The following is a 16,341-nucleotide window of genomic DNA, read 5'->3' as shown; positions in this document are numbered from 1 at the left end:
AAATTATACATTAAAAAAAAGATTTGGCTCCTCTTAAGATTCTTGAGGTATAATTGCAGCAGTGCCCAGGTGGGGACGGGGTAAGTACATCACTGCATAATTTTTTTTATCCTCAATGAAACACTGTGAAGGTGAATGTTATCACATGTAGTTATGAACAGATTTAATAAGGCAACCTCCTGGGATGTGCATTCAAAATGGAAGCCCATTATTGTGCTTATATGAAATTTCTGACCAAAATTAGATAAAAATAAAGGATTATGTACATATTTAAACTATGTCAAATAATTAAATGCACTTAAGGATGTTGAGTCAGAATTTGTTTCCTGTGTCGATTTTCTTCCGTCCACTACAAGCATTTGTGGGAAGGGCAGATTCACTTTTTATTGACCTCTTACCTTGAACTTGCATTCTGCTCTGATATGCAAGACCCTGAGTGGCATCCAGATCTCATGTAAAATCATGCTGTCCTGTGAGTCATCATACCAAGTCCTGCCCAACAATGACTGAAAAACTGAGACTGGCTAACCATTACCAAAGGCTTAGCTGATAGTTAAACTAGTCAAAGACTAAGTGATTATGACATTTAGATATATATAAGACCAATTAAAATCAGAAACTATTCCATTTTTAAAAGATTAAAAAAATTAAATGCTCTTAAATAAACACAACTATTCAATTGCAATTTACTTAAAAATATAAATCACATTAAATTTTCCCTTGCAGCTCACAGCTATCTATCTTCATACAAATGGATGGGCTTACTGTTCCGGCACTGGTAAATTAAGCTGATACATGTTCAGTTGGTAGGTTCACCCATTTAAATTTGTGCTCCACCTCTGGATTCCATGAGAAAACCAATACCGGAGCTCTGCCAGAAAATTACCAACTGCTTGGCCAGCTAGCTTGTGACCGTCACGTTTGTAAGATTGTTTGTAGGATTTTTAAAGTTGCTGATAATTACGGGGTATATGGTGGAAGTTCAGACTGAAATTGCCAATATTCTGCAAGCTCCTGTTCAATATACTATTTGAAACAGTATACCACTTAATGCTCTAAACAATGTGTCAGCAAACAAATGTACACATTTTTCATTTCATCCAGTCACAAGATGCAAATTTCAAGCTAGCGATGGGAAAGTATCTGAAATAATTTAATGCATGCAATAAGTTTTGGATGTGGTTTGCTGATATTCATCTCCGGAAAATAATTCTGACTGAGAAACCACTGTTTATATTCTTGTCGCCTAACCACAATCTAAGACACATGTCTTGAACCATGACAGTTATTCTCATAATTGGAAGAGGTTATTGGAGATGGAAATGAATGACATGAATTCATAGTTGACATACTTGAATTAACCACTTATATTACTACCATCTGAATCTCTAACAATAAATTATAGGGACCATAATGGTTATAATGGTTAATTCAGTGGCTGTCTGAATAATTGTTGTTGTTCTTCTCAGTGTCTTGTGGCGCATTGGGTGGCAATCTTGCCGTTTCGTTTGCATTTGTCTGTTTTTTTATGAGGCCGAGTTGCGAGCTCCATACTCAACCCAGCATGGATGAAAAGCGTGCAAAGAGCTGGCCGGATTTGAATCTGGAACCACTCGCCTCGAAGTCCAGTGTGGATGCCACTACACCATCAGCCACCTATAGCCCCTGACTATCAAGCTTTTAATAATAGTCTCAATCAGTTGGCATGTCTGACCAATACAGAGACAGGAAAATAGGATCAGAATCATATAATGCAATGTAGTACCTTGGTTGAAGACTCTTCCTTTAACTGTGCTCTTTTGCTGAGACTGAGGAAACAGCTTATCTCTGTATCCAAGTACTGGTAGAGAAAGAATTTGGAGAAATTTTAGCATTAACATCAAATCAACTATTAAATTGCAACCAAAAGACATACAAATCAGGACTGTGCCAACAGATGTCCTTAAAATTCACTGGGAGATGATTATGCTGATAACACTGGTTTGCTTAGACTATTATTTATTAACTACAGCTCTGTCTTCATTACTATAATTCCAAGCAAATTCATCTCCAAACTCATAAACCTGGGATTCAAAAGCTATCTTTGTAACTGGATCTTGAGTTCCTGACCAACAGACCACAATCATTTAAGGATAGACAGCAAATCCACCACAATTATCTTTAACACTTCTGCCCCGTAAGACTGCACCCTCAGCCCCCTACTTAACTGGCTCTACATTCACAACCGTGTGGCCAAATTCTGCTTTAACTCCATCTACGAGTTTACAAATAGCACCACCATTGTGAACTAAATCTAAAATAACGAAGAGTCAGAGTGCAAAAGATAATAGCCTGATGGTATGGTATCATGACTACACCTTTCCTTCAATATCAATCAAACAAAATAGTTGGTTATTGATTTCAGAAAGGGGGTGGGGAGCTATTGTACATGCTCTCATTTACATCAATGGTGCTCAGGTCAAGACAGTTGAAAGCTTCAAGTTCCTAGAAATGAACATCACCAATAGCCTGCACTGGTCTAACCACATAGACACCATAGTCAAGAAAGCACATCAATGTCTATACTTCCTCAGGAGGCCACAAAATTTCAGCATACACTTATTGACCTTCACCAATTTTTACAGATGCATCCTTGAAAGCGTGATATCTCATCACAACTGCTATGCTCAAGACAAAAAAGTGAAGCAATTTGTGAATATAAGAACATAAGAAATAGGAGCAGGAATAGACCACCTGAACCTTCGAGACTGCTCTGCCATTTAATAAGGTCATGGCTGATCTGACTATAGACTCATCTCCACCTACCTGCCTTTTCCCCATAACCCTTAATTCCCCTACTATGCAAAAATCTATCTCACCTTGTCTTAAATATACTTACTGTGCTAGCCTCCATTACTCCACTGGGCAGAGAATTCACACAGATTCACCACTCTTTGGCAAAAGCAGTTCTTCCTCATCTCCATCCTAAATTTACTCCCCCGAAACTTGGGGCTATGTTCCCTAGTTCTAGTCTCATCTACCAGTGGAAACAACTTTCCTGCCTCTATCTTATCTATCCCTATCAAAATTTTATGTTTCTAAAAGATCTCCTCTCATCCTTCTGAATTCCAGTGAGTATAGTCCCAGGCAACTCAATTGCTCCTCATAGTCTAAACCCTCTCATCTCTGAAATCAACTGGTGAACCTCCTCTGCACTGCCTCCAAAGCCAGTATATTCTTCCTGAAGTAAGGAGAACAGAACTGCACACAGCACTCCAGATGCAACCTCGCCAATACCCTATATAGTTGCAGCATAACCTCCCTGCTCTTAAAATTCAATCCCTCTAGCAATGAAGGCCAACACTCCACTTGTCTTCTTGATAGCCTGCTGTACCTGCAAACCATCCTTTTGCAATTCTTGCACAAGCACTCCCAAGAAGAAACATACAAATTAACCAGAAAAAGCAGCACACCTGAGGACTGGGAGAAATTCAGAGTCCAGCAGAGGAGGACAAAGGCCTTAATTAGGAAAGGGAAAAAAGATTATGAGAGAAAGCTGGTAGGGAACAAAAAAACTGTAAAAGCTTTTATAGATATGTGAAAAGAAAAAGATTGGTTAAGACAAATGTAGGTCTTATAGTCAGAAACAGGTGAATTGATCATGGGGAACAAGGACATGGCAGACCAATTGAATAACTACTTTGGTTCTGTCTTCACTAAGGAGGACCATAAATAATCTTCTGGAAATAATAGGGGACCGTGGGTCTAGTGAGATGGAGGAACTGAGGGAAATACAAGTTAGTAGGAAAGTGGTGTTAGGTAAATTGAAGGGATTGAAGGCAGATAAATCCCCAGGGCCAGATGGTCTGCATCCCAGAATGCTTAAGGAAGTAGCCCAAGAAATAGTGGACGCATTAGTGATAATTTTCAAAACTCTTTAGATTCTGGATTAGTTCCTGAGGATTGGAGGGTGGCTAATGTAACCCCAGTTTTTAAAAAAGGAGGGAGAGAGAAACAGGGGAATTATAGACTAGTAAGCCTGACATCGGTGGTGGGGAAAATACTAGAGTCAGTTATCAAAGATGTGATAACAGCACATTTGGAAAGCGGTGAAATGATCGGACAAAGTCAGCATGGATTTGTGAAAGGAAAATCATGTCTGACGAATCTCATAGAATTTTTTGAGGATGTAACTAGTAGAGTGGATGGGGAGAACCAGCGGATGTGGTATATTTGGATTTTCAAAAGGCTTTTGACAAGGTCCCACACAGGAGATTAGTGTGCAAACTTAAAGCACACAGTATCGGGGGTATGGTATTGATGTGGGTAGAGAATTGGTTCACAGACAGGAAGCAAAGAGTGGGAATAAACGGGACCTTTTCAGAATGGCAGGCAGTGTCTAGTGGGGTACCGCAAGGCTCAGTGCTGGGACCCCAGTTGTTTACAATATATATTAATGACTTAGACGAGGAAATTAAACGCAGCATCTCCAAGTTTGCGGATGACATGAAGCTGGGCGGCAGTGTCAGCTGTGAGGAGGATGCTAAGAGTATGCAGGGTGACTTGGATAGGTTAGGTGAGTGGGCAAATTCATGGCAGCTGTAATTTAATGTGGATAAATGTGAGGTTATCCACTTTGGTGGCAAGAACAGGAAAACAGATTATTATCTGAATGGCGGCCAATTAGGAAAAGGGGAGGTGCAACGAGACCTGGGTGTCATTGTACACCAGTCATTGAAAGTGGGCATGCAGGTACAGCAGGCGGTGAAAAAGGCGAATGGAATGCTGGCATTCATAGCCATTAGAGTACAGGAGCAGGGAGGTACTACTGCAGTTGTACAAGGCCTTGGTGAGACCACACCTAGAGTATTTTGTGCAGTTTTGGTCCTCTAATCTGAGGAAAGACATTTTTGCCATAGAGATGGTACAAAGAAGGTTCACCAGATTGATTCCTGGGATGGCAGGACTTTCATATGATGAAAGACTGGATCGACTAGGCTTATACTCTCTGGAATTTAGAAGATTGAGGGGGGATCTGATTGAAATATATAAAATTCTAAAGGGATTGGACAGGCTAGATGCAGGAAGATTGTTCCCAATGTTGGGGAAGTCCCGAACAAGGGGTCACAGTTTGAGGATAAAGGGGAAGCCTTTTAGAACCGAGATGAGGAAAAACTACTTCACACAGAGAGTGGTGAATCTGTGGAATTCTCTGCCACAGGAAACAGTTGAGGCCGGTTCATTGACTATATTTAAGAGGGAGTTAGATAAGGCCCTTGTGGCTAAAGGGATCAGGGGGTATGGAGAGAAGGCAGGTACAGGGTTCTGAGTTGGATGATCAGCCATGATTGTACTGAACGGCAGTGCAGGCTCGAAGGGCCGAATGGCCTACTCCTGTACTTATTTTCTATGTTTCTAAGTCCTTCTGCACAGCAGCATACTGCAATCTTTTACCATTTAAATAATAATCTGATCTTCCATTTTTTCTTCCAAAGTGGATGACCTTGCAATTATCAATATTGTACACCATCTATCAGACCCTTGCTCACTCACTTAACCAATCTATCTCTCTGCAGGCTCTCCATATCCTCTGCACCATTTACTTTTCAACTCAACTTAGTGCCATCAGCAAACTTAGATGCTCTACATTCAGTCCCCTCTTCCAGATTGTTAATGTATATGGTGAACAGTTGCGGGCCTAGCACCGACCCCTGCGTCACACCACTCACCACTGATTGCCAACCAGAGAAACACCCATGTATCCCATCTCTTTGCTTTCTATCGGTTAACCAATTCTCTATCCATGCTAATACATCACCCCCCAACCTTACGCATCCTTATCTTACGTGGCACCTTAGTGAACGCTTTCAGGATATCCAAGTAAATAACGACCATCTGTCCCCTTCTATCCACTGTGCTTGTTATATCTTCAAAGAACTCCAGTAAGTTTGTCAAACAGGACCTGCCTTTGCTGAATCCATGCTGCATCTGCCTGATGGATCCATTTCTTTCCAGATGCCTCGCTATTTCTTCTTTAATGATCGCTTCAAGCATTTTCCCAACTACAGATGTTAAACTAACTGGCTTATCATTACCTGCCTTTTGCCTACATCCTATTTTGAACAGTGGCGTGACATTCGCCTTTTTCCAGTCTGCTGGGACCTGCCAGAGTCTAGAGAATTTTGATAAATTATCACCAAAGCCTCTACTACCTCTGCCGTTTCTTTCAGTATCCTGGGATGCATTTCATCAGGACCAGGGGACTTGTCTATCTTTTGGCCCACAAGTTTGCTCAGCACTGCTTCTTTAGTGATAGCTATTGTATCGAGGTCCTCACCTCCCATTGCATCCATATCATTTCTCTTTGACATGTTAGATGTGTCCTCCACCAGGAAATCGACAAAAAATAGTCATTCAAAGCTTTGGCCATTTCCTCATTACCCAATATCAATGCCCCCTTCTCATCCTCCCAGAGACCTAAGTTCACTTTGGCCACCTTTTCCACTTCATATAATTATAAAAAAATTTTACTATCCATTGTTATATTTTGTGTTAGTTTATTTTCATAATCTATCTTCCCTTTCTTTATTGCTCTTTTCGTGGTTCTTCGTTGCTTTTCAAAATTTTCCCAATCTTCCAATTTCCCATTACTCTTGGCGACTTTGTACACAAAAGTTTTTAGTTTGATGCCTTCCTTTATTTCCTTAGTTATCTATGGCTGGCTCACCCCACGCTTACTGTCCTTGCTTTTAACTGGAATATACTTTTGTTGAGCACCATGAAAAATCTTCTTGAAAGTCCTCCACTGTCCCTCAGCCATAGCTCAGTACGTCATAAAAAACAACACCTCCACCCCCCCCCACCCCAGAGATTCTGTTTACACTTCCCTCTGCCTTGGTAAAGCAGCCAACATAATTGAAGAGCCCACTTATCCCAACAGCCACTTTCTCCACCTCCATATGGCAGAATACAAAAACCTGAAAGTATTTATCATCAGGCTTAAGGACAGCTTATATCTTGCTTTTATATGACTATTGAATGTTTCCCTTGTATGATAAGATGGAATCTTGACCTCAGAATGTACCTTGCTATTGCCTTGCACCTTATTGTCTGCCTGCTCTGCACTTTCGCTGTAACAGAAACATTGTATTCTGCACTTTGTTAATGTTTTTCCCTTGTCCTACCATGATGGACTGACATGATGAAATGATTTGTATGGATGGCATGCAAAACAAAGTTTTTCATTGTACATCAGTACATGTGACAATAATAAACCCATTAACTAAATTAAGCCAATAGTCTTTGCAGTGCACTCGGCTTTATTTATGTGGTAGGGTTTGGTCAGAATAGTGATTGGGAGGATACCAGCACCACTTTTACAGATTAAATACATATACATTTGTGCTTTTGCTTTCCAGAATCATTGGTGCCCATTGACTTATAAAGCAAACTGGGATTCCAAATCACTCGCCTCACTTAAACCAAGAGCAAAATCTATTCATGCTCTTGAAAAGTCTACTTATCGGCACTATTTGGATTACAGCTCAAAACTACTATACCAGGCACACTCCAGCCTTGGAACTATATCTATGCTGGGCATCATCTATCAATTAAAATGTAAATAGGTTTCATCTCTACAGGACTCGGAGAAAACATCAAAATTTGTTGGACCAGACATACTCAAGTTTTTGCCAATTTCCTGGTGTTTTGGCAGGACATTGGCAGGAATCCAGCGGAATTTTGGATCAAAATCAATTTATCATATCCATAATTTACAATCTTCAAATAAAAACTCATGTTTGTCATATGGTAAATTGATTACATTAGTAATTAATATTCACAAATATGCAAACTGTTGGCACAGTTCTAAATGAATTGAGCACGCAAATAGGAACAAACTACCAAATAAAATTAACACAAGATATGCAAATCTAAAAGTACAATTTAATAAAGTGAATTGTTGCAATAATTTGCAATTACTATTAAGTTGACTCATTTTATGAAACAGAATTAGTGGAATGTAAATACCAAAGAAAGGGAACATAATGGAATGATTATAGTAACATTCCCGGTACTGATTGTTGAGAAGGCACCAACAAAATTACACAATTAAAATAAATTCAGCCAGCGCACATAATTTCTTCATGTTGCATGCAACTTTTAAAGAAATTACAAATTAACCACATACATTCCAAAAGCCAATATGTGCCAGCAGAAAATTTTTCATCCTGAAGTTGACCAAATTGTAGAATGCTCAGTCCATGATACAATATCAAATTATGGTAATATTGCACAGTTGTCAAGAGCAGCAAATGGTGAGATAGCAGAACACAGTAAAGTTGTGATCATCCAGTATCCAATTGTTTGGAAATACTGATGATTCAGCATCTAGAACACTCATTGATCCAGAACCAAAGCCAGAGACCAAGAGCAGAGGTGAGGGTGTGCAGCAAATGGGTTTGGCTGCATGGTCAACGCCAAGGTTGGGGTTCAGAACATCAGGGATCACAAACTTGACCAGGTTTTCAGCAGAAGGTGGGATCCAGTGCTCCTACATATTTTACATTATCTTTAAGTTAGCTGGGTTTATCGTCAAATTATTATAGCGTAACATGTTTAAAAAAAAAAGTGAAATCAAAGTGTGCTTGAGTTTTCCCAGAAATATCAACCAACAGTCTATAAAATCTGCTGGACTAGCATAACGAAAGACCCATGACTACAATTTAAGTGGTTTGCATGTACATATATCGGAAATATTTTAAATAAAATTTCAAGAGATATAGTAAAGTAGCTTCTATTATGTGGAAAATTGGAATTTGAGACACAAACCTAAAACTTAGATATTTCAGAATTATAACTATTCTAAAATACATTAATACAGAGAAAAATATCTCCCAAAACCTGTCATTTACTACAGACTTATACCCACTTTATTCTCAAGAAAAGGGATAAATTACCTATGCTTGTTGTAAGGAGAAATTAACACAAGGCAGGGATGGCTATGCTGCAATTACATTAGGCACTGATGAGATCCTATATGGTGTATTATGTACAATATCGCCTTATTTAAAAAGAGATGTTAATGTACTGGAAGCAGTTCAAGAAGGCTTACTAGTTGTCTTATGAGGAAGTGATGGACAAACAAGGCTTGTACTTGCAAGAATATGATTGATACATATAAGATAATTAAAGACCAAGAGAGCATGGGCACAAAGAGGATGTTTTCCCTTGTTGACAAATACAGGAATATGGGCCATATTTTAAAATAAAAGGGAATCACAAGTTTAAAGGCAGAGATGGGGTCAAATACTCTCTCTCAGAAGGTTATGAATCTTTGGAACACTTTTCCACAAATGGCAATGGAAGCAGGGTTTTTGAATATGTTTAAGACAGAAGAAGATAAATAAATGAAACCAAGAGGATGAAAGGTTACAATGAATGTGGAATTGAGATAATTATCAGAACAGCCATAACCTCATTAAATAATGCACCAGGCTTGAGAGGCTTCTGCTGATTTTAATTTGTATGCCCCGCGTCACAGCGTTTTTACTTCACAGCTTTAACTTTATGGTTAAAGTAAAAAGGAAAGATGCACTTAAGGGAAAAAAATAAGGGAGAAAGAAATTGAAAAATATGATTAGAGGAAAAGGGCTGAAGAACACGAGCAGATTAGTAAACTGTTGGGTCAAAGGGCCTTTTCCAGGATGTAAATGCACTACAAAATAAAATAAATAACTGAAGCAATTTTAATGTTGAAGGCAACATAATCATATAGAGTTTTTTCAAGGAAGTTACCAGGAAGGTTGATGAAAGAAAGGCAGTACACGGTATCTATATGGACTTCAGCAATGCCTTCTTGCATGAGCAGCTGACCCAGAGGTTCAGCCGGTTGGCATTCAGGATGAAGTAGTAAACTGGATTCAACTTTGGCTGAGTGGGAGAAGACAGAGAGCGGCAGTAGATGGTTGCCTCTCTGACTGAAGGTCTGTGACTAGTGGAGTGCCGCAAGAATAGGTGCTGGGTCCATTATTATTTGTAATCTATATGAATGATTTGGATGATTTGCAGAAAACTGGATCAGCAAATATGTGGGTGACACCACGATGGGGGGACCCACTGACCAGTGAGGAAGGCTAACAAAGATTGCAATGGCTTCTGGATCAGCTGGAAAAATGGGCAGAAAAAAATGGCAGATGCAATTTAATGCAGACAAGTCTGAGAATTCACACTTTGGGAGCACAAGGTAGGACATGCACATTCGATGGTAGGGCACTGAGGAATGCAGAACAATGGGATCTGGGAAAACAGATCCATAATTCCTTGAGAGTAGTGTCACAGGTAGATAGGTTTGTAAAGAGAGTTTTCACAAGTTGGCCTTCATAAAGAAAGTATTGAGTATAGGAGTTGGGATGTTATGTTGAAGTTGTATAAGACATTGTTGGGGCCTAATTTGGAGCATTTTGTGCAATTCTGGTCACCTACCTACAGGAACGATATCACTGAAAGCGTACGGAGGAAACTTACAAGGATGTTGTTGCGACTTGAGGACCTGAGTTATACAGAAAGGTTGAATAGGTTAGGATTTTATTTCCTGGAGCATAGGAGATTGAAGGAAGATTTGACAGAGGTATACAAAATTATAAGAGATATAGATAGGGTAAATGCAAGCAAGCTTTTTTCATTGACGGTGGGTGAGACTAGAACCAGAGGTCTTAGATTAAGGGTGAAATGTGAAACATTTAAGGGGCACTTCACTCAGAGATGTTTGGGTGTGGAATGAGCTGCCAGCAGAAGTGGTGGATGTGGGTTTGACTGCAATATTTAAGAGAAGTTTGGATAAGTACATTGATGGGAGAAGTATGGAGAGCTATGGCCAAGTGTGGGTCAATGGTACTAGGCACAATAACAGTTCAGCACGGACTAGGTGGGCTGAAGGACACCATGACTCTATGACAATCTCCTTTCTAGTTCTTGCAAATAGATACCATAAATACTAAACACTCCCTTCTTGCCTTTAATGTCATGTGAGTGCCAGTAAAGAATCTAGAGCAGATCAATGAGCTGAGGAAGTGAGAGAGAAGTGATTGAGGTAAACCGAATAAACTACCAGAGGAAATGCTGAAATAGTGGTACTTTCTCATCAGATTCTTCAATTTTGTCAATCTCACAGAGTAGATCTGCATAAGCTGCCATTATACTTTGGCAGCTAGGTACAGAAGGAACCTGTACAAAATTTCAAATATACTTTTAGGCTTCACAACAAAAGACAGACTTTATAGATAACTCTGGATATCAGGAGTGGTGATGATGCGAGGATAGGTGCTTGGGTGTGTAGAATTTGTGTGCATATGGATAGACAGCACGGTAAAGTTACCAAGTTTTAGTTTAGTCTACTTCCATCACATCCTATCTGCAGGCTGGGAATAAACGGGGAAGACATAAAACAAGTACAGAACCTTTGCTACTTAGGAAGCTGGGTGACATCAGATGGAAGGTGCGACATGGACATCAAAAGAAGAATAGGGATGGCAAAAGACACCTTTACAAGAATGAAGAGTATACTGACCAATACTAAACTAGGTATGACAACCTGCCTCAGAGTACTGAAATGTTACGTTTATCCAGTTATGTTATATAGCTCAGAATGTTGGACAATATCTAGTAACATGAGGAAACAAATTGAAGCAGCAGAAATGTGGTTTTTGAGGAGGATGCAAAGAATATCATGGACGAAACAAATATCTAACGAGGATGTCATGAACAGAGTAAACACAGAAAGAGAAATAATGTACGAGATTATGAAAAGGCAACATAACTTCATTGGACATGTGATTAGAATGCATGGTAATTATGGAAAAGATTGAAGGGAAGAAAGTAAGAGGAAGATAACGACAAATGATGGAGACAGCTGCCAGAGAACTGGAAATGAATACCAAATGAATCCACTTGACACGAAACAGGAGTGTGTGGACCATGGCAGTCAAAGCTCAAACTGGGCACAGCACCTAATGATGATGATGACTTCCATCACACTGGCCATTTGTAATATCTCAGTGTGTGTGTAAAAAAATAATTTCCCCCTTTGGTACTTCTGAAATTATTTTAAGATTGTGTTTTCTAATTTCTGACGCTCCCATGTCAAAAAAGATCCTTGTTATTTATTCTATTTAAAACTATACTTAAATTTCAAACTGACCTCTCCTTTAATTACGACAATGCTAGGTTCTCTAGTTTCTGCACATAACTGATCCTTAATCCTCGGTACCATTCTGGGGAGGTTCCTCTGGAACTTCAGCTAGACTTCAACACCCTTCCTGATAATGTGGTGCCAGAACACATTGTTCCTGCTAATGTTTAGCTATTGGTTTGAAATATTTTACTGTAAACTTTTTGTTTTTGTGCTCCATCACTATGTTCTTAAAGACAGAGCAACATGTGTTTTGTTTCTACATCTAGTCATGTATTTTAAGGTTACTAATTTAACTAAAACCATTAGTTATTCAACAAGAATAACTTGTTTATTGTTATTCAACAAGACGCATGTATACTGCCAAACAAAACAGTGTTCCTCCATTTCAAGGTGCACAACAGAGTCCATACAACTCACATACAAAACACAAAGTAATATAACTACAAATATATTAACAAATAATATGGTGCATTTAAGACACAAGTTAAAAAGTAGCAGCATAACACTGCTGGTGCTTCACACATGTTGAGATCTGGGTGGTGGCAGTGAGTTCAGCACATCTTTGGGTTGCAGGGCAAAACTGACCCAGGGAATAGCAATAGAACACAACAGAATCTTACAGGGAAGCCAGAATTGCAGCCAAGTCACTGTGGCAGTGAGGTAGCAGCTCGACTGCACTACCGTGCCACCAATTTCCTTCAAGTTAATTACAGCAATCTTAAAGGTAGTGTGTTAAGGAACCTGGAGACTCAAATACAAAATTATGTATTCAAAGATGAGAAAAGTTAAGGTGTTTTTAAATGAAGCATGGGTAAATAAATTTACATATAGCCACTCAATCAATGGGAAGTATTTAATGTTTGTCCATGTCCTTTTCCATATAACAATTTTAATCAAATTCAGAGAGTCCTCAGCTATGCGACTGTAACAACGAGGAACTGGTTTGGACTGCTAAATCCAAACCTTACTTCAAGTTATAATTCAAGTTCATTGCCATTCAACTGTACATGTATACGACCAAACGAGGCAATGTTCCTCTGGACCAAGGTGCACAACACCGAAAATGTAACTCATGCACATAACACATAAAGTAATATTACCACAAATAAACTAACAAATAATAAGGTGCATATACAATACAAGTTGAAAAGTAAACAGCATAACACTACAAACACTTCATACTTGATGAAACCTGGGTGGTAGCAGCGAGTTCAATAGACTTACGGCCTGGGGGAAGAAGCTGTTTCAGTTGTTGGATATATGGGAAGGATCACTGACAATGCCCTGCGTATGCAGCACCCTGATACAGTAAATGTCTCTAATGGGTGGAAGGGAGACTCTGATGATCCTCTCAGCAGTCCTCACAATTCTTTGTATGAGCTTGTGGTCAGAAGCGTTGAAACTCCTGTACCAGACGGTGATGCAGTGGGTCAGGACCCTCTTGATGGTGCTCCTGTAAAACTTAGTTAAAATGTGCGCGTTGGAGGTGGGGAATCTCACTTGCCTCGATCTCTTCAGGAAGTGGAGATGTTGCTGTGCTTTCTTCACTGAAAAGATGGTGTTAAAGGACCAGGTGAGATCGTCCATTATGTGCATTTCCAGAAACTTGGTGCTCCTTACTCTTTCCAAGGAGAAGCGGTGTACGTGCAGTGAGGAGTGGTCAGCCTGCACCTTCCTGAAGTCCACAATCAGCTCTTTGCTTTTGTCTACATTGAGACTCAAGTTGTTGTGCTCGCACCACTCTACCTCCTCTCTGTATGCAAGTAATATTGAATCAGCTTCGCAGTTCTGGCAAGTGAGACAGGAAATGCATTGACTTCGAATAGGTTTGTTCATCATTTATTTACGAACAATAAAAATCCGACCAAACACGTTCCCCAAGTTACAGACACTACAAGTCTGAATATTCAACAAACACACTTAGTTAAAAGTGCATGCAGAGCATACCTTCCCAATCTTCTTGCCTTAAACAAAGAAAGAAGAGAGCAATCCCCTTCCACGTGCTATTTTATATACTCAGGCTATTTGAAACTGGACATCAGGCAACTATCCAATGGTAAAAGCAGCTGCAGTTTCTAAACTAACCAATCACAACGGAACTGAATTTGGACAATCAGAATAAGGCACACCCCCACAGGACAATGCCATCTCATCATCACTGTTGATGAGGCCAACCACTGTCGTGTCATCAGCAAACTCGATAATTCGGTTTGAACTGGATCAAGCAGTGCAGTGATGCGTCAGCAGCAGGCTGAGCACACAGCCTTTGGGAAGTGCCGGTGCTCAGTGTGATGGAGGTAGAGATTATTCTGCCAACAAGGACTGACTGTAGTCTTTCTGTCAAGAAGTCCAAGATCCAGTCACAGAGAAGTGTTGAAACCCCATGAGGTCAGCTTACTCAGCAGCTTTTGAGGGATAATTGTATTAATCACCAAGCTGAAGTCGATAAAACAGCATCCTGGCATATGAGGCACCATTTTCCAGTGGTTCAATATGGAGTAAAGAGCAGAGGCTATGACATCATCAGTGTTCCGATTTGAGCGATAAGCGAACTGGAAAGGGTCCAATGTAGCAGGAAGATGGGATTTACTGTGATCCATAAACAGCTGCTCAAATAACTTCATTATTGCTGAGGCCAGTGCCACTGGACAGTAGTCGTTGATGCAGATTAATGTTGCCCTCTTGGGCACCGTGATGATGGTGGCTGCCTTGAAGCTTGAGGGAACAATGAGCTGTTCCAGACAGATATTGAAGATATCTGTTAGAAGCTCAGTTAACTGGGCTAGACAGCCCCCTCAGCACTTGACCAGGTATGTTACCAGGCCCCGCAGCTTTACATGGGTTGACCCTGGCGAGGGTCTTCCTCACTTTAGCTGAAGCCAGAGAGAGTTCCTGCTCCTCAGGGGGAAAGGGGCCTTCCTCACCAGCACATCATTCTGTGCATCAAACCTAGTGTAAAAGACATTCAGCCTACCAAGAAGAGAAGCGTCACTGTCATTGACACACAGAGTGGAATGTAGTCTGTTCTAGTCCGAATGCCCTGTTACATTAGCCTCATGCCTCTGGTGTCAAAGAAATGGCTGTATATTCTCTGTGAATAATCCCACTTTGCTCTTCTTGATGGTGTGGGAAAGTGCAGCTCTTGCTGACCTGAGAGCCGTCTTATCACCAGATCCAAAGGCAGCATCCCGTTCTCTCAGCTGTGCCTGGAACTCTGCTTTCAGCTATGGCTTTTGATTTACCCTCACGTGGATGTGTTTATTAATGGTGACATTCTCAGTGCAGTTCTCTAGCTATAGATCTCTCATATTCATCGATGTTAATGTGAAGGTCATGGGTAGCCACTTCCCTGACCACGTTACAGTCCGTATTTTCAACAGTCCCGCAATGCTGAGGTTGTTCCTTGGCCAGGTTATTATCTTCTTTTAACAACGCAAACACGAGGAAATCTGCAGATGCTGGAATTTCAAGCAACACACATAAAAATTGCTGGTGAACGCAGCAGGCCAGGCAGCATCTATGGGAAGAAGTACAGTCGACGTTTCAGGCCGAGACCCTTCGTCAGGATGAACTGAAAGAAGAGATAGCAAGAGATTTGAAAGTGGGAGGGGGAGGGGGAGATCCGAAATGATAGGAGAAGACAGGAGGGGGAGGGATGGAGCCAAGAGCTGGACAGTTGATTGGCAAAAGGGATATGAGAGGATCATGGGACAGGAGGCCTAGGGAGAAAGAAAGGGGAAGCGGGGAAGCCCAGGGGATGGGCAAGGAGTATAGTGAGAGGGACAGAGGGAGAAAAAGGAGAGAGGGAAAAAAATAAATAGATAATGGATGGGATACGAAGGGGAGGTGGGGCATTAACGGAAGTTAGAGGTCGATGTTCATGCTATCAGGTTGGAGGCTACCCAGACGGAATATAAGGTGTTGTTCCTTCAACCTGAGTGTGGCTTCATCTTGACAGTAGAGGAGGCTGTGGATAGACATATCAGAATGGGAATGGGACGTGGAATTAAAATGTGTGGCCACTGGGAGATCCTGCTTTCTCTGGCAGACAGAGTGTAGGTATTCACAAATGGTGTCTCAGCCTGCATCGGGTCTCGCCAATATATAGAAGGCCGCATCGGGAGCACCGGACGCAGTATATCACCCCAGCTGACTCACAGGTGAAGTGTTGC

General features: G+C 40.6%; 1 protein-coding gene across 2 annotated transcripts in view; it reads right to left on the bottom strand.

The window, feature by feature from the left end:
* The window catches only part of sbf2 (SET binding factor 2), a 569,459-nt gene that overhangs the window by 49,630 nt on the left and 503,488 nt on the right, over positions 1 to 16,341 (bottom strand). For both annotated transcript variants that reach the window (XM_063061848.1, XM_063061849.1), the window contains one exon: positions 1,766 to 1,840. In XM_063061848.1, coding sequence (XP_062917918.1) covers positions 1,766 to 1,840 — 75 coding nt within the window. The remainder of the gene's footprint in view (positions 1 to 1,765; positions 1,841 to 16,341) is intronic.

Source organism: Mobula hypostoma, chromosome 11 (assembly GCF_963921235.1).
Source record: "Mobula hypostoma chromosome 11, sMobHyp1.1, whole genome shotgun sequence".
Taxonomy (NCBI): domain Eukaryota; kingdom Metazoa; phylum Chordata; class Chondrichthyes; order Myliobatiformes; family Myliobatidae; genus Mobula; species Mobula hypostoma.
Note: the sequence above shows the minus strand (reverse complement) of the source record. Positions and strands in the feature narration are given on the sequence as shown.